The following is a 26788-nucleotide window of genomic DNA, read 5'->3' as shown; positions in this document are numbered from 1 at the left end:
ATATTGGTGTGTGGAATTGGGGATATATTAATGTGTTGTACCTGGAATATATTAATGTGTGTTATGGGGATATATTGGTGTGTGGTATTGGGGATATATTAATGTGTGTTATTGGGGGTATATTGGTGTGCGGTATTGGGGATATATTGGTGTGCGGTATTGGGGATATATTAATGTGTGTTATGGGGATGTATTGTTGTGTTGTATTGGGGATATATTAATGTGTGTTATGGGGATATATTGGCGTGTGGTATTGGGGATATATTGCTGTCTGTTATGGGGATACATTGGTGTGTGGTATTGGGGATATTTTGATGGGTGTTATGGGGCTACATTGGTGTGTGGTATTGGGGATATATTGGTGTGTGGTATTGGGGATATATTAATGTGTGTTTTTGGGTATATATTAATGTGTGGTATTGGGGATACATGAACGTGTGTTAAGGGAATATATTGGTGTGTGGTATTGGGGATATATTGGTGTGCGGTATTGGGGATATATTAATGTGTGTTATGGGGATATATTGGAGTTTTGTATTGGGGATATATTAATGTGTGTTTTTGGGGATGTATTAATGTGTGTTATTGGGGATATATTAATGGTTGCTATTGGGGATATATTAATGTGTGTTTTTGGGGATATATTAATGTGTGGTATTGGGGATATATTAATGTGTGGTATTGTGGATATATTAATGTGTGTTATTGGGGATATATTGGTGTGAGTTATTGGGGATACATTGGTGTGTTATGGGGATATATTAATGTATGTTTTTGGGGATGCATTAATGTGTGGTATGGGGATATATTAATGTGTGTATTGGAGATATATTTGTGTGTGGTATTGTGGATATATTAATGTGTGTTATGGGGATATATTGGTGTGTGGTATTGGGGATATATTGATGTGTGGTATTGGGGATATATTAATGTGTGTTTTTGGTGATATATTAATGTGTGGTATTGGGGATACATGAATGTGTGATATTGGCGATATATTAATGTGTGGCATTGGCGATACATGAATGTGTGTTATGGGGATATATTGGTGTGTGGTATTGGGGATATATTAACGTGTGGTATTTGGGATATATTAATGTGTGGTATTGGGGATACATGAATGTATGTTATGGGGTTATATTGGTGTGTGGTATTGGGGATATATTGCTGTCTGTTATGGGAATACATTGGTGTGTGGTATTGGGGATATTTTGATGGGTGTTATGGGGCTATATTGGTGTGTGGTATTGCGGGTATATTGGTGTGGTATTGGGGATATATTAATGTGTGGTATGAGGATATATTAATGTGTGGTATTGGGGATATATTAATGTGTGGTATTGGGGATATATTGGTGTGTGGTATTGGGGATATATTAATGTGTGGTATTGGGGATATATTAATGTGTGGTATTGGGGATATATTGGTGTGTGGTATGGGGATATATTAATGTGTGGTATTGGGGATATATTAATGTGTGTGATGGGGAAATATTGGTGTGAGGTATTGGGGAAATATTGGTGTGTGTGGTATTGGGGATATATTAATGTGTGTTATTGGGGATGTATTGGTGTGTGGTATTGGAGATATATTAATGTGTGTTTTTTGGGATATATTAATGTGTGTTATTGGGGATATATTAATGTGTGTTTTGGGGGATATATTGGTGTGTTGTATGGGATATATTAATGTTTGTTTTTGGGAATAAATTAATGTGTGGTATTGGGGATATATTATTGTGAGTTTTTGGGTATATATTAATGTGTGGTATTGGGGATATATTAATGTGTATTATGTGGATATATTGGCATGTGGTATTGATGTGTGTTATGGGGATATATTGCTGTGTGGTATTGGGGACATGTTGGTGTGCGGTATTGGGGATATATTAATGTTTGTAATGGGGAAATATTGGTGTGTGGTATTGGGGATATATTAATGTGCGGTATTGGGGATATATTGGTGTGTGGTATTGGGGATATATTAATGTGTGGTATTGGGGATATATTAACGTGTGTTATGGGGATATATTGGTGTGTGGTATTCGGGATATATTAATGTGTGTTTTTGGGGATGTATTAATGCGTGGTATTGGGGATATATTAATGTGTGTTATGGGGATGTATTGGTGTGTGGTATTGGGGAAATATTGGTGTGTGGTATTGGGGATATATTAATGTGTGTTTTGGGGGATATATTAATGTATGTTATGGGGATACATTGGTGTGTGGTATTGGGGATATATTAATGTGAGGTATTGGGGAGATATTGGTGTGTGTTCTCGGGATATATTGATGTGCAGTATTGGGGATATATTAATGTGTGTTATGGGGATATATTAATGTGTGGTTTTGGGGACATATTAATCTGTGTTATGGGGAAATATTGGTGTGTGGTTTTGGGGATATATTAATGTGTGTTATTGGGCATATATTAATGTGTGGTATTGTGGATATATTAATGTGTGGTATTGTGGATATATTAATGTCGTATTATGGGGATATATTGGTGTGTGGTATTGGGGAAATATTGGTGTGTGGTATTGGGGATATATTCATGTGTGTTTTTGAGGATATATTAATTTGTGTTATTGGGGATATATTAATGTGTGTTTTTGGGGATATATTGGTGTGTGGTATTGGGGATAAATTAATGTGTGTTTTGGGGGATATATTAATTTGTGGTATTGGGGATATATTAATGTGTGGTTTTGGGGATATATTAATGTGTGGTATTGGGGATATATTAATGTGTGTTATGGGGATATATTGGTGTGTGGTATTGGGGAAATATTGGTGTGTGTTTTTGGGGATATATTAATGTGTGGTATTGGGGATATATTAATGTGTGGTATTGGGGATATATTAATGTGTGTGATGGGGAAATATTGGTGTGAGGTATTGGGAAAATATTGGTGTGTGTGGTATTGGGGATATATTAATGTGTGTTATTGGGGATGTATTGGTGTGTGGTATTGGAGGTATATTAATGTGTGTTTTTTGGGATATATTAATGTGTGTTATTGGGGATATATTAATGTGTGTTTTGGGGGATATATTGGTGTGTTGTATAGGATATATTAATGTTTGTTTTTGGGGATAAATTAATGTGTGGTATTGGGGATATATTATTGTGAGTTTTTGGGTATATATTAATGTGTGGTATTGGGGATATATTAATGTGTATTATGTGGATATATTGGCATGTGGTATTGATGTGTGTTATGGGGATATATTGGTGTGTGGTATTGGGGACATGTTGGTGTGCGGTATTGGGGATATATTAATGTGTGTAATGGGGATATATTGGTGTGTGGTATTGGGAATATATTAATGTGTGGTATTGGGAATATATATATGTGTGTTATGGGGAAATATTGGTGTGTGGTATTGCGGATATATTAATGTGCGGTATTGGGGATATATTGGTGTGTGGTATTGGGGATATATTAATGTGTGGTATTGGGGATATATTAACGTGTGTTATGGGGATATATTGGTGTGTGGTATTCGGGATATATTAATGTGTGTTTTGGGGATATATTGGTGTGTGGTTTTGGGGAAATATTGGTGTGTGGTATTGGGGATATATTAATGTGTGTTTTGGGGGATATATTAATGTATGTTATGGGGATACATTGGTGTGTGGTATTGGGGATATATTAATGTGTGTTATGGGGAGATATTGGTATGTGTTCTCGGGATATATTGATGTGCGGTATTGGGGATATATTAATGTGTGTTATGGGGATATATTAATGTGTGGTTTTGGGGACATATTAATGTGTGTTATGGGGAAATATTGGTGTGTGGTATTGGGGATATATTAATGTGTGTTATTGGGCATATATTAATGTGTGTTTTTGGGGATATATTGGCGTGTGGTATTGGGGATATATTAATGTGTTGAAACTTTATTGCTGGAACAGCACAGCAGGTCAGGCAGCATCCAGGGAACAGGAGATTCGACGTTTCGGGCACAGGCCCTTCTTCCTGAAGAAGGGCCTGTGCCCGAAACGTCGAATCTCCTGTTCCCTGGATGCTGCCTGACCTGCTGTGCTGTTCCAGCAATAAAGTTTCAACTTTGATCTCCAGCATCTGCAGACCTTACTTTCTCCTCATATATTAATGTGTGTTATGGGGACATATTGGTGTGTGGAATTGGGGATATATTAACGTGTGGTACATGGAATATATTAATGTGTGTTATGGGGATATATTGGTGTGTGGTATTGGGGATATATTGATGGGTGTTATGGGGCTATTTTGGTGTGCGGTATTGGGGATATATTGGTGTGCGGTATTGGGGATGTATTAATGTGTGTTATGGGGACATATTGGTGTGTGGAATTGGGGATATATTAATGTGTTGTACCTGGAATATATTAATGTGTGTTATGGGGATATATTGGTGTGTGGTATTGGGGATATATTAATGTGTGTTATTGGGGGTATATTGGTGTGCGGTATTGGGGATATATTGGTGTGCGGTATTGGGGATATATTAATGTGTGTTATGGGGATGTATTGTTGTGTTGTATTGGGGATATATTAATGTGTGTTATGGGGATATATTGGCGTGTGGTATTGGGGATATATTGCTGTCTGTTATGGGGATACATTGGTGTGTGGTATTGGGGATATTTTGATGGGTGTTATGGGGCTACATTGGTGTGTGGTATTGGGGATATATTGGTGTGTGGTATTGGGGATATATTAATGTGTGTTTTTGGGTATATATTAATGTGTGGTATTGGGGATACATGAACGTGTGTTAAGGGAATATATTGGTGTGTGGTATTGGGGATATATTGGTGTGCGGTATTGGGGATATATTAATGTGTGTTATGGGGATATATTGGAGTTTTGTATTGGGGATATATTAATGTGTGTTTTTGGGGATGTATTAATGTGTGTTATTGGGGATATATTAATGGTTGCTATTGGGGATATATTAATGTGTGTTTTTGGGGATATATTAATGTGTGGTATTGGGGATATATTAATGTGTGGTATTGTGGATATATTAATGTGTGTTATTGGGGATATATTGGTGTGAGTTATTGGGGATACATTGGTGTGTTATGGGGATATATTAATGTATGTTTTTGGGGATGCATTAATGTGTGGTATGGGGATATATTAATGTGTGTATTGGAGATATATTTGTGTGTGGTATTGTGGATATATTAATGTGTGTTATGGGGATATATTGGTGTGTGGTATTGGGGATATATTGATGTGTGGTATTGGGGATATATTAATGTGTGTTTTTGGTGATATATTAATGTGTGGTATTGGGGATACATGAATGTGTGATATTGGCGATATATTAATGTGTGGCATTGGCGATACATGAATGTGTGTTATGGGGATATATTGGTGTGTGGTATTGGGGATATATTAACGTGTGGTATTTGGGATATATTAATGTGTGGTATTGGGGATACATGAATGTATGTTATGGGGTTATATTGGTGTGTGGTATTGGGGATATATTGCTGTCTGTTATGGGAATACATTGGTGTGTGGTATTGGGGATATTTTGATGGGTGTTATGGGGCTATATTGGTGTGTGGTATTGCGGGTATATTGGTGTGGTATTGGGGATATATTAATGTGTGGTATGAGGATATATTAATGTGTGGTATTGGGGATATATTAATGTGTGGTATTGGGGATATATTGGTGTGTGGTATTGGGGATATATTAATGTGTGGTATTGGGGATATATTAATGTGTGGTATTGGGGATATATTGGTGTGTGGTATGGGGATATATTAATGTGTGGTATTGGGGATATATTAATGTGTGTGATGGGGAAATATTGGTGTGAGGTATTGGGGAAATATTGGTGTGTGTGGTATTGGGGATATATTAATGTGTGTTATTGGGGATGTATTGGTGTGTGGTATTGGAGATATATTAATGTGTGTTTTTTGGGATATATTAATGTGTGTTATTGGGGATATATTAATGTGTGTTTTGGGGGATATATTGGTGTGTTGTATGGGATATATTAATGTTTGTTTTTGGGAATAAATTAATGTGTGGTATTGGGGATATATTATTGTGAGTTTTTGGGTATATATTAATGTGTGGTATTGGGGATATATTAATGTGTATTATGTGGATATATTGGCATGTGGTATTGATGTGTGTTATGGGGATATATTGCTGTGTGGTATTGGGGACATGTTGGTGTGCGGTATTGGGGATATATTAATGTTTGTAATGGGGAAATATTGGTGTGTGGTATTGGGGATATATTAATGTGCGGTATTGGGGATATATTGGTGTGTGGTATTGGGGATATATTAATGTGTGGTATTGGGGATATATTAACGTGTGTTATGGGGATATATTGGTGTGTGGTATTCGGGATATATTAATGTGTGTTTTTGGGGATGTATTAATGCGTGGTATTGGGGATATATTAATGTGTGTTATGGGGATGTATTGGTGTGTGGTATTGGGGAAATATTGGTGTGTGGTATTGGGGATATATTAATGTGTGTTTTGGGGGATATATTAATGTATGTTATGGGGATACATTGGTGTGTGGTATTGGGGATATATTAATGTGAGGTATTGGGGAGATATTGGTGTGTGTTCTCGGGATATATTGATGTGCAGTATTGGGGATATATTAATGTGTGTTATGGGGATATATTAATGTGTGGTTTTGGGGACATATTAATCTGTGTTATGGGGAAATATTGGTGTGTGGTTTTGGGGATATATTAATGTGTGTTATTGGGCATATATTAATGTGTGGTATTGTGGATATATTAATGTGTGGTATTGTGGATATATTAATGTCGTATTATGGGGATATATTGGTGTGTGGTATTGGGGAAATATTGGTGTGTGGTATTGGGGATATATTCATGTGTGTTTTTGAGGATATATTAATTTGTGTTATTGGGGATATATTAATGTGTGTTTTTGGGGATATATTGGTGTGTGGTATTGGGGATAAATTAATGTGTGTTTTGGGGGATATATTAATTTGTGGTATTGGGGATATATTAATGTGTGGTTTTGGGGATATATTAATGTGTGGTATTGGGGATATATTAATGTGTGTTATGGGGATATATTGGTGTGTGGTATTGGGGATATATTAATGTGTGTTTTTGGGGATATATTAATGTGTGGTATTGGGGATATATTAATGTGTGTTATGGGGATATATTGGTGTGTGGTATTGGGGATATATTAATGTGTGTTATTGGGGTTATATTGGTGTGTGGTTTTGGGGATATATTAATGTGTGTTTTTGGGGATATATTAATGTGTGTTATGGGGATATATTGGTGTGTGATATTGGGGATATATTAAAGTGTGTTATTGCGGATATATTGGTGTGTGTTATGGGAATTTATTAATGAGTGGTATTGGGGATACATTGGTGTTTGGTATTGTGGATATATTAATGTATGGTATTGGGGTTATATTAATGTGTGTTTTGGGGATATACTAGTGTGTCGTATTGGGCATATATTAATGTGTGGTATTGGGGAGATATTAATGTGTGTTTTTGGGGATATATTAAAGTGTGGCATTGGGGAAATATTAATGTGTGTTATGGGGATATATTGGTGTGTGGTATTGGGGATATATTAATGTGTGGTATTGGGAATATATTAATGTGTGTTATTGGGGGTATATTGGTGTGCGGTATTGGGGATATATTAATGTGGTATGGGGATATATTAATGTGTGTTATGGGGCTATATTAGTGTGTGATATTGGGGATATATTGGTGTGCGGTATTGGGGATATATTAATGTGTGTTATGGGGATATATTGTTGTGTTGTGTTGGGGATATATTAATGTGTGGTATTGGGAATATGTTAATGTGTGTTATGGGAATATATTGGCGTGTGGTTTTGGGGATATATTAATGTGTGTTATTTGTTATATATTAATGTGTGGTATTGTGGATATATTAATGTGTGGTATTGTGGATATATTAATGTCGTATTATGGGGATATATTGGTGTGTGGTATTGGGGAAATATTGGTGTGTGGTATTGGGGATATATTCATGTGTGTTTTTGAGGATATATTAATTTGTGTTATTGGGGATATATTAATGTGTGTTTTTGGGGATATATTGGTGTGTGGTATTGGGGATAAATTAATGTGTGTTTTTGGGGATATATTAATGTGTGGTATTGGGGATATATTAATGTGTGTTATGGGGATATATTGGTGTGTGGTATTGGGGATATATTAATGTGTGTTATTGGGGTTATATTGGTGTGTGGTTTTGGGGATATATTTATGTGTGTTTTTGGGGATATATTAATGTGTGTTATGGGGATATATTGGTGTGTGATATTGGGGATTTATTGGTGTGTTGTATGGGATATATTAATGTTTGTTTTTGGGGATAAATTAATGTGTGGTATTGGGGATATATTATTGTGAGTTTTTGGGTATATATTAATGTGTGGTATTGGGGATATATTAATGTGTATTATGTGGATATATTGGCATGTGGTATTGATGTGTGTTATGGGGATATATTGCTGTGTGGTATTGGGGACATGTTGGTGTGCGGTATTGGGGATATATTAATGTTTGTAATGGGGAAATATTGGTGTGTGGTATTGGGGATATATTAATGTGCGGTATTGGGGATATATTGGTGTGTGGTATTGGGGATATATTAATGTGTGGTATTGGGGATATATTAACGTGTGTTATGGGGATATATTGGTGTATGGTATTCGGGATATATTAATGTGTGTTTTTGGGGATGTATTAATGCGTGGTATTGGGGATATATTAATGTGTGTTATGGGGATGTATTGGTGTGTGGTATTGGGGAAATATTGGTGTGTGGTATTGGGGATATATTAATGTGTGTTTTGGGGGATATATTAATGTATGTTATGGGGATACATTGGTGTGTGGTATTGGGGATATATTAATGTGAGGTATTGGGGAGATATTGGTGTGTGTTCTCGGGATATATTGATGTGCAGTATTGGGGATATATTAATGTGTGTTATGGGGATATATTAATGTGTGGTTTTGGGGACATATTAATCTGTGTTATGGGGAAATATTGGTGTGTGGTTTTGGGGATATATTAATGTGTGTTATTGGGCATATATTAATGTGTGGTATTGTGGATATATTAATGTGTGGTATTGTGGATATATTAATGTCGTATTATGGGGATATATTGGTGTGTGGTATTGGGGAAATATTGGTGTGTGGTATTGGGGATATATTCATGTGTGTTTTTGAGGATATATTAATTTGTGTTATTGGGGATATATTAATGTGTGTTTTTGGGGATATATTGGTGTGTGGTATTGGGGATAAATTAATGTGTGTTTTGGGGGATATATTAATTTGTGGTATTGGGGATATATTAATGTGTGGTTTTGGGGATATATTAATGTGTGGTATTGGGGATATATTAATGTGTGTTATGGGGATATATTGGTGTGTGGTATTGGGGAAATATTGGTGTGTGTTTTTGGGGATATATTAATGTGTGGTATTGGGGATATATTAATGTGTGGTATTGGGGATATATTAATGTGTGTGATGGGGAAATATTGGTGTGAGGTATTGGGAAAATATTGGTGTGTGTGGTATTGGGGATATATTAATGTGTGTTATTGGGGATGTATTGGTGTGTGGTATTGGAGGTATATTAATGTGTGTTTTTTGGGATATATTAATGTGTGTTATTGGGGATATATTAATGTGTGTTTTGGGGGATATATTGGTGTGTTGTATAGGATATATTAATGTTTGTTTTTGGGGATAAATTAATGTGTGGTATTGGGGATATATTATTGTGAGTTTTTGGGTATATATTAATGTGTGGTATTGGGGATATATTAATGTGTATTATGTGGATATATTGGCATGTGGTATTGATGTGTGTTATGGGGATATATTGGTGTGTGGTATTGGGGACATGTTGGTGTGCGGTATTGGGGATATATTAATGTGTGTAATGGGGATATATTGGTGTGTGGTATTGGGAATATATTAATGTGTGGTATTGGGAATATATATATGTGTGTTATGGGGAAATATTGGTGTGTGGTATTGCGGATATATTAATGTGCGGTATTGGGGATATATTGGTGTGTGGTATTGGGGATATATTAATGTGTGGTATTGGGGATATATTAACGTGTGTTATGGGGATATATTGGTGTGTGGTATTCGGGATATATTAATGTGTGTTTTGGGGATATATTGGTGTGTGGTTTTGGGGAAATATTGGTGTGTGGTATTGGGGATATATTAATGTGTGTTTTGGGGGATATATTAATGTATGTTATGGGGATACATTGGTGTGTGGTATTGGGGATATATTAATGTGTGTTATGGGGAGATATTGGTATGTGTTCTCGGGATATATTGATGTGCGGTATTGGGGATATATTAATGTGTGTTATGGGGATATATTAATGTGTGGTTTTGGGGACATATTAATGTGTGTTATGGGGAAATATTGGTGTGTGGTATTGGGGATATATTAATGTGTGTTATTGGGCATATATTAATGTGTGTTTTTGGGGATATATTGGCGTGTGGTATTGGGGATATATTAATGTGTTGAAACTTTATTGCTGGAACAGCACAGCAGGTCAGGCAGCATCCAGGGAACAGGAGATTCGACGTTTCGGGCACAGGCCCTTCTTCCTGAAGAAGGGCCTGTGCCCGAAACGTCGAATCTCCTGTTCCCTGGATGCTGCCTGACCTGCTGTGCTGTTCCAGCAATAAAGTTTCAACTTTGATCTCCAGCATCTGCAGACCTTACTTTCTCCTCATATATTAATGTGTGTTATGGGGACATATTGGTGTGTGGAATTGGGGATATATTAACGTGTGGTACATGGAATATATTAATGTGTGTTATGGGGATATATTGGTGTGTGGTATTGGGGATATATTGATGGGTGTTATGGGGCTATTTTGGTGTGCGGTATTGGGGATATATTGGTGTGCGGTATTGGGGATGTATTAATGTGTGTTATGGGGACATATTGGTGTGTGGAATTGGGGATATATTAATGTGTTGTACCTGGAATATATTAATGTGTGTTATGGGGATATATTGGTGTGTGGTATTGGGGATATATTAATGTGTGTTATTGGGGGTATATTGGTGTGCGGTATTGGGGATATATTGGTGTGCGGTATTGGGGATATATTAATGTGTGTTATGGGGATGTATTGTTGTGTTGTATTGGGGATATATTAATGTGTGTTATGGGGATATATTGGCGTGTGGTATTGGGGATATATTGCTGTCTGTTATGGGGATACATTGGTGTGTGGTATTGGGGATATTTTGATGGGTGTTATGGGGCTACATTGGTGTGTGGTATTGGGGATATATTGGTGTGTGGTATTGGGGATATATTAATGTGTGTTTTTGGGTATATATTAATGTGTGGTATTGGGGATACATGAACGTGTGTTAAGGGAATATATTGGTGTGTGGTATTGGGGATATATTGGTGTGCGGTATTGGGGATATATTAATGTGTGTTATGGGGATATATTGGAGTTTTGTATTGGGGATATATTAATGTGTGTTTTTGGGGATGTATTAATGTGTGTTATTGGGGATATATTAATGGTTGCTATTGGGGATATATTAATGTGTGTTTTTGGGGATATATTAATGTGTGGTATTGGGGATATATTAATGTGTGGTATTGTGGATATATTAATGTGTGTTATTGGGGATATATTGGTGTGAGTTATTGGGGATACATTGGTGTGTTATGGGGATATATTAATGTATGTTTTTGGGGATGCATTAATGTGTGGTATGGGGATATATTAATGTGTGTATTGGAGATATATTTGTGTGTGGTATTGTGGATATATTAATGTGTGTTATGGGGATATATTGGTGTGTGGTATTGGGGATATATTGATGTGTGGTATTGGGGATATATTAATGTGTGTTTTTGGTGATATATTAATGTGTGGTATTGGGGATACATGAATGTGTGATATTGGCGATATATTAATGTGTGGCATTGGCGATACATGAATGTGTGTTATGGGGATATATTGGTGTGTGGTATTGGGGATATATTAACGTGTGGTATTTGGGATATATTAATGTGTGGTATTGGGGATACATGAATGTATGTTATGGGGTTATATTGGTGTGTGGTATTGGGGATATATTGCTGTCTGTTATGGGAATACATTGGTGTGTGGTATTGGGGATATTTTGATGGGTGTTATGGGGCTATATTGGTGTGTGGTATTGCGGGTATATTGGTGTGGTATTGGGGATATATTAATGTGTGGTATGAGGATATATTAATGTGTGGTATTGGGGATATATTAATGTGTGGTATTGGGGATATATTGGTGTGTGGTATTGGGGATATATTAATGTGTGGTATTGGGGATATATTAATGTGTGGTATTGGGGATATATTGGTGTGTGGTATGGGGATATATTAATGTGTGGTATTGGGGATATATTAATGTGTGTGATGGGGAAATATTGGTGTGAGGTATTGGGGAAATATTGGTGTGTGTGGTATTGGGGATATATTAATGTGTGTTATTGGGGATGTATTGGTGTGTGGTATTGGAGATATATTAATGTGTGTTTTTTGGGATATATTAATGTGTGTTATTGGGGATATATTAATGTGTGTTTTGGGGGATATATTGGTGTGTTGTATGGGATATATTAATGTTTGTTTTTGGGAATAAATTAATGTGTGGTATTGGGGATATATTATTGTGAGTTTTTGGGTATATATTAATGTGTGGTATTGGGGATATATTAATGTGTATTATGTGGATATATTGGCATGTGGTATTGATGTGTGTTATGGGGATATATTGCTGTGTGGTATTGGGGACATGTTGGTGTGCGGTATTGGGGATATATTAATGTTTGTAATGGGGAAATATTGGTGTGTGGTATTGGGGATATATTAATGTGCGGTATTGGGGATATATTGGTGTGTGGTATTGGGGATATATTAATGTGTGGTATTGGGGATATATTAACGTGTGTTATGGGGATATATTGGTGTGTGGTATTCGGGATATATTAATGTGTGTTTTTGGGGATGTATTAATGCGTGGTATTGGGGATATATTAATGTGTGTTATGGGGATGTATTGGTGTGTGGTATTGGGGAAATATTGGTGTGTGGTATTGGGGATATATTAATGTGTGTTTTGGGGGATATATTAATGTATGTTATGGGGATACATTGGTGTGTGGTATTGGGGATATATTAATGTGAGGTATTGGGGAGATATTGGTGTGTGTTCTCGGGATATATTGATGTGCAGTATTGGGGATATATTAATGTGTGTTATGGGGATATATTAATGTGTGGTTTTGGGGACATATTAATCTGTGTTATGGGGAAATATTGGTGTGTGGTTTTGGGGATATATTAATGTGTGTTATTGGGCATATATTAATGTGTGGTATTGTGGATATATTAATGTGTGGTATTGTGGATATATTAATGTCGTATTATGGGGATATATTGGTGTGTGGTATTGGGGAAATATTGGTGTGTGGTATTGGGGATATATTCATGTGTGTTTTTGAGGATATATTAATTTGTGTTATTGGGGATATATTAATGTGTGTTTTTGGGGATATATTGGTGTGTGGTATTGGGGATAAATTAATGTGTGTTTTGGGGGATATATTAATTTGTGGTATTGGGGATATATTAATGTGTGGTTTTGGGGATATATTAATGTGTGGTATTGGGGATATATTAATGTGTGTTATGGGGATATATTGGTGTGTGGTATTGGGGATATATTAATGTGTGTTTTTGGGGATATATTAATGTGTGGTATTGGGGATATATTAATGTGTGTTATGGGGATATATTGGTGTGTGGTATTGGGGATATATTAATGTGTGTTATTGGGGTTATATTGGTGTGTGGTTTTGGGGATATATTAATGTGTGTTTTTGGGGATATATTAATGTGTGTTATGGGGATATATTGGTGTGTGATATTGGGGATATATTAAAGTGTGTTATTGCGGATATATTGGTGTGTGTTATGGGAATTTATTAATGAGTGGTATTGGGGATACATTGGTGTTTGGTATTGTGGATATATTAATGTATGGTATTGGGGTTATATTAATGTGTGTTTTGGGGATATACTAGTGTGTCGTATTGGGCATATATTAATGTGTGGTATTGGGGAGATATTAATGTGTGTTTTTGGGGATATATTAAAGTGTGGCATTGGGGAAATATTAATGTGTGTTATGGGGATATATTGGTGTGTGGTATTGGGGATATATTAATGTGTGGTATTGGGAATATATTAATGTGTGTTATTGGGGGTATATTGGTGTGCGGTATTGGGGATATATTAATGTGGTATGGGGATATATTAATGTGTGTTATGGGGCTATATTAGTGTGTGATATTGGGGATATATTGGTGTGCGGTATTGGGGATATATTAATGTGTGTTATGGGGATATATTGTTGTGTTGTGTTGGGGATATATTAATGTGTGGTATTGGGAATATGTTAATGTGTGTTATGGGAATATATTGGCGTGTGGTTTTGGGGATATATTAATGTGTGTTATTTGTTATATATTAATGTGTGGTATTGTGGATATATTAATGTGTGGTATTGTGGATATATTAATGTCGTATTATGGGGATATATTGGTGTGTGGTATTGGGGAAATATTGGTGTGTGGTATTGGGGATATATTCATGTGTGTTTTTGAGGATATATTAATTTGTGTTATTGGGGATATATTAATGTGTGTTTTTGGGGATATATTGGTGTGTGGTATTGGGGATAAATTAATGTGTGTTTTTGGGGATATATTAATGTGTGGTATTGGGGATATATTAATGTGTGTTATGGGGATATATTGGTGTGTGGTATTGGGGATATATTAATGTGTGTTATTGGGGTTATATTGGTGTGTGGTTTTGGGGATATATTTATGTGTGTTTTTGGGGATATATTAATGTGTGTTATGGGGATATATTGGTGTGTGATATTGGGGATTTATTGGTGTGTTGTATGGGATATATTAATGTTTGTTTTTGGGGATAAATTAATGTGTGGTATTGGGGATATATTATTGTGAGTTTTTGGGTATATATTAATGTGTGGTATTGGGGATATATTAATGTGTATTATGTGGATATATTGGCATGTGGTATTGATGTGTGTTATGGGGATATATTGCTGTGTGGTATTGGGGACATGTTGGTGTGCGGTATTGGGGATATATTAATGTTTGTAATGGGGAAATATTGGTGTGTGGTATTGGGGATATATTAATGTGCGGTATTGGGGATATATTGGTGTGTGGTATTGGGGATATATTAATGTGTGGTATTGGGGATATATTAACGTGTGTTATGGGGATATATTGGTGTATGGTATTCGGGATATATTAATGTGTGTTTTTGGGGATGTATTAATGCGTGGTATTGGGGATATATTAATGTGTGTTATGGGGATGTATTGGTGTGTGGTATTGGGGAAATATTGGTGTGTGGTATTGGGGATATATTAATGTGTGTTTTGGGGGATATATTAATGTATGTTATGGGGATACATTGGTGTGTGGTATTGGGGATATATTAATGTGAGGTATTGGGGAGATATTGGTGTGTGTTCTCGGGATATATTGATGTGCAGTATTGGGGATATATTAATGTGTGTTATGGGGATATATTAATGTGTGGTTTTGGGGACATATTAATCTGTGTTATGGGGAAATATTGGTGTGTGGTTTTGGGGATATATTAATGTGTGTTATTGGGCATATATTAATGTGTGGTATTGTGGATATATTAATGTGTGGTATTGTGGATATATTAATGTCGTATTATGGGGATATATTGGTGTGTGGTATTGGGGAAATATTGGTGTGTGGTATTGGGGATATATTCATGTGTGTTTTTGAGGATATATTAATTTGTGTTATTGGGGATATATTAATGTGTGTTTTTGGGGATATATTGGTGTGTGGTATTGGGGATAAATTAATGTGTGTTTTGGGGGATATATTAATTTGTGGTATTGGGGATATATTAATGTGTGGTTTTGGGGATATATTAATGTGTGGTATTGGGGATATATTAATGTGTGTTATGGGGATATATTGGTGTGTGGTATTGGGGATATATTAATGTGTGTTTTTGGGGATATATTAATGTGTGGTATTGGGGATATATTAATGTGTGTTATGGGGATATATTGGTGTGTGGTTTTGGGGATATATTAATGTGTGTTATTGGGGATATATTAATGTGTGTTATGGGGATATATTGGTGTGTGATATTGGGGATATATTAAAGTGTGTTATTGCGGATATATTGGTGTGTGTTATGGGAATTTATTAATGAGTGGTATTGGGGATACATTGGTGTTTGGTATTGTGGATATATTAATGTATGGTATTGGGGTTATATTAATGTGTGTTTTGGGGATATACTAGTGTGTCGTATTGGGCATATATTAATGTGTGGTATTGGGGAGATATTAATGTGTGTTTTTGGGGATATATTAAAGTGTGGCATTGGGGAAATATTAATGTGTGTTATGGGGATATATTGGTGTGTGGTATTGGGGATATATTAATGTGTGGTATTGGGAATATATTAATGTGTGTTATTGGGGGTATATTGGTGTGCGGTATTGGGGATATATTAATGTGGTATGGGGATATATTAATGTGTGTTATGGGGCTATATTAGTGTGTGATATTGGGGATATATTGGTGTGCGGTATTGGGGATATATTAATGTGTGTTATGGGGATATATTGTTGTGTTGTGTTGGGGATATATTAATGTGTGGTATTGGGAATATGTTAATGTGTGTTATGGGAATATATTGGCGTGTGGTTTTGGGGATATATTAATGTGTGTTATTTGTTATATATTAATGTGTGGTATTGTGGATATATTAATGTGTGGTATTGTGGATATATTAATGTCATATTATGGGGATATATTGGTGTGTGGTATTGGGGAAATATTGGTGTGTGGTATTGGGGATATATTCATGTGTGTTTTTGAGGATATATTAATTTGTGTTATTGGGGATATATTAATGTGTGTTTTTGGGGATATATTGGTGTGTGGTATTGGGGATAAATTAATGTGTGTTTTTGGGGATATATTAATGTGTGGTATTGGGGATATATTAATGTGTGTTATGGGGATATATTGGTGTGTGGTATTGGGGATATATTAATGTGTGTTATTGGGGTTATATTGGTGTGTGGTTTTGGGGATATATTTATGTGTGTTTTTGGGGATATATTAATGTGTGTTATGGGGATATATTGGTGTGTGATATTGGGGATATATTAAAGTGTGTTATTGCGGATATATTGGTGTGTGTTATGGGAATATATTAATGAGTGGTATTGGGGATACATTGGTGTTTGGTATTGTGGATATATTAATGTATGGTATTGGGGTTATATTAATGTGTGTTTTGGGGATATACTAGTGTGTCGTATTGGGCATATATTAATGTGTGGTATTGGGGAGATATTAATGTGTGTTTTTGGGGATATATTAAAGTGTGGCATTGGGGAAATATTAATGTGTGTTATGGGGATATATTGGTGTGTGGTATTGGGGATATATTAATGTGTGGTATTGGGAATATATTAATGTGTGTTATTGGGGGTATATTGGTGTGCGGTATTGGGGATATATTAATGTGGTAAGGGGATATATTAATGTGTGTTATGGGGCTATATTAGTGTGTGATATTGGGGATATATTGGTGTGCGGTATTGGGGATATATTAATGTGTGTTATGGGGATATATTGTTGTGTTGTGTTGGGGATATATTAATGTGTGGTATTGGGAATATGTTAATGTGTGTTGTGGGAATATATTGGCGTGTGGTTTTGGGGATATATTAATGTGTGTTATTCGTTATATACTAATGTGTGGTATTGGGGATATATTAATGTCGTGTTATGGGGATATATTGGTGTGTGGTATTGGGGAAATATTGGTGTGTGGTATTGGGGATATATTAATGTGTGTTTTTGGGGTTATATTAATTTGTGTTATTGGGGATATATTAATGTGTGTTTTTGGGGATATATTGGTGTGTGGTATTGGGGATAAATTCATGTGTGTTTTGGGGGATATATTAATTTGTGGTATTGGGCATATATTAATGTGTGTTTTCGGGGATATATTAATGTGTGGTATTGGGGTTATTTTAATGTGTGTTATGGGGTTATATTGGTGTGTGGTATTGGGGATATATTAATGTGTGTTTTGGGGGATATATTAATGTGTGTTATTATGGATATATTGGTCTGTGGTTTTGGGGATATATTAATGTGTGTTTTAGGGGATATATTAATGTGTGTTATGGGAATATATTGGTGTGTGATATTGGGGATATATTAAAGTGTGTTATTGCGGATATATTGGTGTGTGTTATGGGGATATATTATTGTGTGGTATGGGAATATATTAATGTGTGGTATTGGGGATACATTGGTGTTTGGTATTGTGGATATATTAATGTGTGGTATTGGGGTTATATTAATGTGTGTTTTGGGGATATACTGGTGTGTGGTATTGGGCATATATTAATGTGTGGTATTGGGAATATTTTGATGTGTGTTATTGGGATATATTGGTGTGTGGTATTGGGGATATATTAATGTGGGTGTATTGGGGAAATATTAGTGTGTGTGGTATTGGGGATATATTAATGTGTGTTATTGGGGATATATTGGTGTGTGGTATTGGGGATATATTAATGTGGGTGTATTGGGGAAATATTAGTGTGTGTGGTATTGGGGATATATTAATGTGTTTTATGGGGGTATATTGGTGTTTGGCATTGGGGATATATTGGTGTGTGGTATTTGAGATATATTGGTGTATGGTATTGGGTATATATTGGTGTGTGATATTGGGGTAGATTGATGTATGGTATTGGGGGTATATTGGTGTGTGGTATTGGAGATATATTGGTGTGTGTTATTGGGGATGTATTGGTGTGTGGTTTTGTGGATATATTGGTGTGTTGTATTGGGGATATATTGGTGTGTGGTATTTGGGATATATTAATGTGTGTTATGGGGGTATATTGTTGTGTGGTATTGGGGATATATTGGTGTATGGTATTTGGGATATATTAATGTGTGTTATGGGGGTATATTGGTGTGTGGTATTGGGGATATATTGGTGTGTGGTATTGGGGATATATTAATGTGTGTTATGGGGGTATATTGGTGTGTGGTATTGGAGATATATTAATGTGTGTTAATGGCCATATTAATGTGTGGATTCGGGGATATGTTGGTGTCTATTATAAAAGCTGGAATAGTTGAGCATTTGGAGATACAAAATAACGTCAAACAGAGTCAGCACAAAGGGGAAATCCTTCTGTCTAATGTTCAGGAATATTTGAGGAAGTAACACACAAGATAGATAAAGGGGAAGGAATGGGGAATATATCTGGATTTTTCAAAGGCATTTGTTAACATACCACACATTCTGCTACTTACTAAGATAAAAGCTGATGGCGTTGGAGGCAGTACGTTTGTACAGATCGAGGATTGGCCAACAGAGCTGAGAAAAGTGGTCATTTTCAGGATGGCAGCTGTAACTAGTGGAGTATCGGAGGGATCAGTGCTGGAGCCAGAATTATTCCCAATATTTATTAATGACTTGGATGAGGACAGTGAATGTGCTGTGGCCAACTTTGTGTATGACAATAGACTAGGTGGGAAGGCAAGTGGTGAGGCTGTGACAGAGTCTGCACAGGGATAGAGACAGATTCAGTGAGTGGGCAGAGGGAATATTATGTGGGAAATTGGAGGCTATGTATTTTGGCAGGAGGAATAGAGGAGCTGAATATTATTGAAATGGTGACAGACTGCAGAAAGCTGCAGCACAGAGGGCCGTGGGAATCCTTGGACATGATCACACAAAGCTAGCAAGGTTGAGTTGGGAAGCGAGGTGCAGTGTTTGCTTTGATATTTCAAAGGGAATGGAGTGTAACAGTAGCCTGGAGTCCTGAGGGCAGTTTGGGTCCTCTTGTTGAGGGAAATGATATTATTTCATTGGAGGCAAGGCAGAGCAGGTTGGTTAGGGTGATCCCTGGTATGGAGGAACTGTCCTATCAGCAAAGGTTAAGCAGGTCATTTGTGGGCGGCACGGTGGCACAGTGGTTAGCAATGCTGCCTCACAGCGCCAGAGACCCGGGTTCGATTCCAGCCTCAGGCGACTGTCTGTGTGGAGTTTGCACGTTCTCCCCGTGTCTGCGTGGGTTTCCTCCGGGTGCTCCGGTTTCCTCCCACAGTCCAAAGATGTGCAGGTCAGGGTGAATTGGCCATGCTAAATTGCCCCTAGTGTTAGGTCAGGGGTAAATGTAGGGGAATACTTCGGCGGGTCGGTGTGGACTTGGGCCGAAGGGCCTGTTTCCACATTGTAAGTAATCTAAGGTCAGGACTCCACTCCCTGGAGTTGAGATGAATGAGAGGGGTATGAGGAGAGAGAGTCCTTGTGTATATTTAAGGCTGAGACAGCTTCTTGATCAATTGGGGAATCAAAGGGTTATGGAGAAAGCAAAAGGGCTCTACATGGTAGAGGGAGCTTTACTCTGTCCCTAACCCCGTGCTATCCCTGTCCTGGGAGATGCTGTGTGGAGGTTAAGTGGGTATTGTCACCAAACTGGGACCAGTGTGGGAAGTGGTGCATTGAGTGAAGGGGAGGGTGGGCGGTGGAGCAGAGGGAGATTAAGGCGAGTGAGGGTGAGGTGACTGAGACTCACATTGAAGCCTTTGAAGAAATAGACACAGTGATCCCTTTTGTCGAAGTAGGTGGTGTCAATGGGGCCATCAATCCCTGGGAAGCCATGAGAGATGGCGCGAGGGTAACGGTTCCCCTGAGGGTCCTCCGTGTAGACTCGGTCATTGTCATTGTCGTACTGCCAGTACATGGTGCCTGTGTACAGAACCAGAGAACCCCATCAGCCTCCTTCTTTATACCCCCGGATTGTTTGTGAAGACAGGACGGGACATGGTGGAAACACTGCAGGGTCTGTCACACCCCAACACAACTGTTCATAATGGAGACACAGAAACTCAGCAGGTCAGAGAGTCACAGGGCTGTACAGCATGGAAACAGACCCTTCGGTCCAACTCGTCCATGCTGACCAGATATCCCAACCCACCTGACCCTCTTAAACCCTTCCTGTTCATATACCCATTAGGTGCCTGTCTGGCAGCTTCTGTGCAGAGAGAAACAGAGATATCAACTCGGGTCAGTGACCCTTCCTCAGAGTTACTTGTAGCTGGGGAAAGGTTGGGATATATGCTGAAGCTGGGGTCGGGGGTGGTGGAGGGGGAGTAAAGAGTAAAGAATAGATAGACAGGGAGCCCAAAGAGAGAGAGAAGACCAACTGGACAGATAAAGGAGTGTAAGAGTCGGCCTGGGAGACTGAATGGCTGCTCATGGGGACCATTAGAGGCTACCAATGGGTAATGTGGATGAGGGCCTGATGTGTGTGGGGTAAGGACATGGGAGAAGGGATTCAGGCCCTAAAGTTATTGAACTTGTTATTGAGTCTGGAGGGTCTCCAAGTGGAAAATGAGGTACTGTTCTACCAGCTTGTGCTGAGCTTCACTGGAGCACTGCGGCAAGCCTGAGACAGTGATGTTGGCCGGGTTTTACAGGCAGAACATAGGTGTTCTGTGCATGGGCCCACTCCCACCCCCCCCCCCCCCCCCCCCCCCGCACCCCCCCACCCCAGTCCACACATCACTTCTTCCCCAGTGTAGAGGAGACCACATTGTGAGCAGCGGATGTAGTAGATGAGATTGTGTGAGGTGCAGGTGAAGTGCTGCTTCACCTGGAAGGTGTGTTTGGGCCCTTGGATACGGAGGAGGGGGGAGGTAAATGGGCAGGTGTTACACCTTCAGCAGTTGCAGGGGAAGGGGCCGTGGGGGTGAGGTGTTGGGAGTGAAGGTTGGGTGGACCAGGGTGTCCCAGAGGGAACGCTCCCTATGGAAAGCGAACAATGGAAGGGAGGGGACTATGTGTCTGGTGGTGGGTGGGTGGATGGATATTGGTGGTCAGTCTAACCCCAGAAATAGAAACGGAGACTTGGAGGAAGGGAAGGGAGGAATCACAGATGGGCCTGGTGAAGGTGAGAGCAGGGTGGAAATTGCAGTTCACCCAATCGAGCCGCCTGTATTCACTGCTCACAGTGTAGTCTCCTCTACGCTGGGGAGATGGAATGCAGACTGGGGGACATCTCAGTTCTGTCCACAAAAAAAAAAGACCACCCTGTTCCCAGTTCCCCTGGCCAACATCCCTGTCTCCAGTTTGCTGTGGTATTCCAGTGAGGCTCAGCGCAAGCTGGAAGGCCAACACCTCATTTTCCACTTGGGAACGCTCTAGCCCTGCGGACTTAATATCGAGTTCAACAATTCCCCCACGCTCCCACACCCAGGCTTTGTCGGCACAGGGATTGATGTACACACAACCAATTGTCAGCCATTACTGTCCCCATGAGCAGCCATTCATCTCCCCTAGACTAACCTTGACCACCTCCTTTGTCTGTCCAACTGTTTCTCTCTCTCTCTCTCTCTCTGGGCTCCATCTCTCCCTATTGCTTTCCCCCACCCCTGCCTCCCAACTTCTTCAACACATGTACCAACCTTTCCCAAGCTATATTTAATTCTGAGGAAGGGTCACTGAACCAGAAACGTTAACTGTTATGTCTCTCCTCAGGTGCTGCCAGACCTGCTGAGTGATTCCAGCACCACTCTAAGCTAGACTGTAAATGACTGAGTCTGTCCGTCACAGAGACTCTCCAACCCAGGCAGCATCCTGGGAGAGCACCTCACTGGTGCTATCACGCGAATGGACCGAATGGCCTCACCTTTGAAGAAGAGGGTGACATCCTTGTTCCAGGTCCAGATGTGAACGAAGCCGTCGATGTCAGAGGGAGGCAGCCCCCGCCAGCCCACCACCAGGGGGATGGGGTCCCCGTACCGCGTCCTGTTGAAGCGGTTCTCGTACATCCAGTACCAGCCGTGCCGCAGGAAGTAGGTGTTGAAACGGTAGGTGACCTCCCCGAACTCGTTCTCCTCTCTGCGCACCCAGTCGAACACCGTGTTGAAGCTGCCTTCACAGACCCCTGAGGAGTGAGCAGGGAACATAGACAGATCCTTCACCTCAGAGCTGGAGAATGAGCCAATACACGATGATTATCAAACCATCGGATACAGGAGCAGAATAGGCCATTCAGCCCATTGGGTCTGCTTCGCCATTGGATCAAGGTTGATTAACTTCTCAACCCCGTTCTCCTGCCTTCTCCCTGTAACCCTTGACCCCCTTACTCATCAAGACCCTACCTATCCCTGTCAATGACTTGCCCTCCCCAGCCCTCAGTGGCAATGAGTTCCACAGATTCCCCACCCTCCGGCTGAAGATATTCCTCCTCATCTCAGTTCGAAAGGGTCGTCCCCTCACCCTGAGGCAGTGCCCTGGGGTCCCAGTCTCTCCTACCAGTGGAAACAATTTCTCCCTGTCACTCCATCCAGGCCTTCTGGAAGTTTCAGTTAGATCTTCCCCTCATCCTTCTAAATCCAATCCAGTACAGACCCACAGCTCACAACCACTCCTCACCCCCAGATCATTCCTGTCAACCTCCAATACCAGCACCTCCTTCCTTCGATCGAGGTAAGGGGTCAAGGGTTACAGGGAGAAGGCAGGAGAAAGGGGTTGAGAAACATATCAGCCTCGATCGATGGGCCGAATGGCCTGATTCTGCTCCTATACTTTATGGTCATAGGGTTATGGTAAATTCCAACATGAATGACTGGGATATCAGATCATAATGGTTAACTAATTACCAGACCGTGGTACTCAGCTGAGCAGAAAACTCATCGAATAATTCGCTAATTTATTAACCAGAAAACTAGACAGGCAGGAGGCTGGGAGAGCACAGCAAGACAGGCAGCATCAGGAGGGACAGGCAGGAGGCTGGGGGAACACAGCAAGGCAGGCAGCACCAGGAGGGACAGGCAGGAGGAACACAGCAAGGCAGGCAGCATCAGGAGGGACAGGCAGGAGGCTGGGGGAGCACAGCAAGGCAGGCAGCATCAGGAGGGACAGGCAGGAGGCTGGGGGAACACAGCAAGGCAGGCAGCACCAGGAGGGACAGGCAGGAGGAACACAGCAAGGCAGGCAGCATCAGGAGGGACAGGCAGGAGGCTGGAGGAACACAGCAAGGCAGGCAGCATCAGGAGGGACAGGCAGGAGGCTGGAGGAACACAGCAAGGCAGGCAGCATCAGGAGGGACAGGCAGGAGGCTGGAGGAACACAGCAAGCCAGATAGCATCAGGAGGGACAGGCAGGAGGCTGGGAGAACACAGCAAGGCAGGCAGCACCAGGAGGGACAGGCAGGAGGAACACAGCAAGGCAGGCAGCTTCAGGAGGGACAGGCAGGAGGCTGGGAGAACACAGCAAGGCAGGCAGCATCAGGAGGGACAGGCAGGAGGCTGGGAGAACACAGCAAGGCAGGCAGCATCAGGAGGGACAGGCAGGAGGCTGGAGGAACACAGCAAGGCAGGCAGCATCAGGAGGGACAGGCAGGAAGCCGGGGGAACACAGCAAGGCAGGCAGCATCAGGAGGGACAGGCAGGAGGCTGGGGGAACACAGCAAGGCAGGCAGCACCAGGAGGGACAGGCAGGAGGAACACAGCAAGGCAGGCAGCATCAGGAGGGACAGGCAGGAGGCTGGGAGAACACAGCAAGGCAGGCAGCATCAGGAGGGACAGGCAGAAGGCTGGGGGAACACAGCAAGGCAGGCAGCATCAGGAGGGACAGGCAGGAGGCTGGGGGAGCACAGCAAGGCAGGCAGCATCAGGAGGGACAGGCAGGAGGCTGGGGGAACACAGCAAGGCAGGCAGCACCAGGAGGGACAGGCAGGAGGAACACAGCAAGGCAGGCAGCTTCAGGAGGGACAGGCAGGAGGCTGGGAGAACACAGCAAGGCAGGCAGCATCAGGAGGGACAGGCAGGAGGCTGGGGGAACACAGCAAGGCAGGCAGCATCAGGAGGGACAGGCAGGAGGCTGGGAGAACACAGCAAGGCAGGCAGCATCAGGAGGGACAGGCAGGAGGCTGGAGGAACACAGCAAGGCAGGCAGCATCAGGAGGGACAGGCAGGAGGCTGGAGGAACACAGCAAGGCAGGCAGCATCAGGAGGGACAGGCAGGAGGCTGGGGGAACACAGCAAGCCAGGCAGCATCAGGAGGGACAGGCAGGAGGCTGGAGGAACACAGCAAGGCAGGCAGCATCAGGAGGGACAGGCAGGAGGAACACAGCAAGGCAGGCAGCATCAGGAGGGACAGGCAGGAGGCTGGAGGAACACAGCAAGGCAGGCAGCATCAGGAGGGACAGGCAGGAGGAACACAGCAAGGCAGGCAGCATCAGGAGGGACAGGCAGGAGGAACACAGCAAGGCAGGCAGCATCAGGAGGGACAGGCAGGAGGCTGGAGGAACACAGCAAGGCAGGCAGCATCAGGAGGGACAGGCAGGAGGCTGGGGGAACACAGCAAGGCAGGCAGCACCAGGAGGGACAGGCAGGAGGAACACAGCAAGGCAGGCAGCATCAGGAGGGACAGGCAGGAGGCTGGGAGAACACAGCAAGGCAGGCAGCATCAGGAGGGACAGGCAGAAGGCTGGGGGAACACAGCAAGGCAGGCAGCATCAGGAGGGACAGGCAGGAGGCTGGGGGAGCACAGCAAGGCAGGCAGCATCAGGAGGGACAGGCAGGAGGCTGGAGGAACACAGCAAGCCAGGCAGCATCAGGAGGGACAGGCAGGAGGCTGGAGGAACACAGCAAGGCAGGCAGCATCAGGAGGGACAGGCAGGAGGCTGGGAGAACACAGCAAGCCAGGCAGCACCAGGAGGGACAGGCAGGAGGCTGGAGGAACACAGCAAGGCAGGCAGCATCAGGAGGGACAGGCAGGAGGAACACAGCAAGGCAGGCAGCATCAGGAGGGACAGGCAGGAGGCTGGGGGAACACAGCAAGGCAGGCAGCATCAGGAGAGACAGGCAGGAGGCTGGAGGAACACAGCAAGGCAGGCAGCATCAGGAGGGACAGGCAGGAGGCTGGGGGAACACAGCAAGGCAGGCAGCATCAGGAGGGACAGGCAGGAGGCTGGAGGAACACAGCAAGGCAGGCAGCATCAGGAGGGACAGGCAGGAGGCTGGGGGAACACAGCAAGGCAGGCAGCATCAGGAGGGACAGGCAGGAGGCTGGGAGAACACAGCAAGGCAGGCAGCATCAGGAGGGACAGGCAGGAAGCTGGGGGAACACAGCAAGGCAGGCAGCATCAGGAGGGACAGGCAGGAAGCTGGGGGAACACAGCAAGGCAGGCAGCATCAGGAGAGTCTGTCCTGTTGCTGCCTGCCTTGCTGTGTTCCCCCAGCCTCCTGCCTGTCTACCTTCAATTCCAGCGTCTGCAGTTTTATTGTCGCTAACCAGTGACAAAAATCAGTTTGCATCAATGACTTATCCAATCGGTCAACAATTTGCATTTCCGTAGCGACTTTCCCAGTATGTGAGAGTCCCTGTGGTAGCCTGTTGGTGTAGAGGAAGGTTCCCCAGACAGGGAGGTGACAAACAGGAGCCAGTTCCATTGAATCGAGTCCGATTGTTCAGAATACCGAGTTGGGTTTGTTTCAGCTGCACAACCTGAATCCTTCGCCTGGTCG

General features: G+C 41.1%; 1 protein-coding gene across 1 annotated transcript in view; it reads right to left on the bottom strand.

The window, feature by feature from the left end:
• LOC122545491 (matrix metalloproteinase-21-like) overlaps window positions 1-26788 on the bottom strand; it is a 289276-nt gene that overhangs the window by 196981 nt on the left and 65507 nt on the right. The window contains exons 6-7 of the mRNA XM_087996881.1: window positions 22942-23199; window positions 20827-20999 (exon numbers count right to left, since the gene is read on the bottom strand). Of these exons, the coding sequence (XP_087853007.1) occupies window positions 20827-20999; window positions 22942-23199 (431 nt within the window). The remainder of the gene's footprint in view (window positions 1-20826; window positions 21000-22941; window positions 23200-26788) is intronic.

Source organism: Chiloscyllium plagiosum, unplaced genomic scaffold (genome assembly GCF_037043375.1).
Source record: "Chiloscyllium plagiosum isolate Xiang-an unplaced genomic scaffold, Cpla_swu_hap1 HiC_scaffold_1, whole genome shotgun sequence".
In the NCBI taxonomy this organism is placed as follows: domain Eukaryota; kingdom Metazoa; phylum Chordata; class Chondrichthyes; order Orectolobiformes; family Hemiscylliidae; genus Chiloscyllium; species Chiloscyllium plagiosum.
The sequence above is the reverse complement of the archived record's forward strand: the minus strand, read 5'-3'. Positions and strand labels throughout refer to the sequence as shown.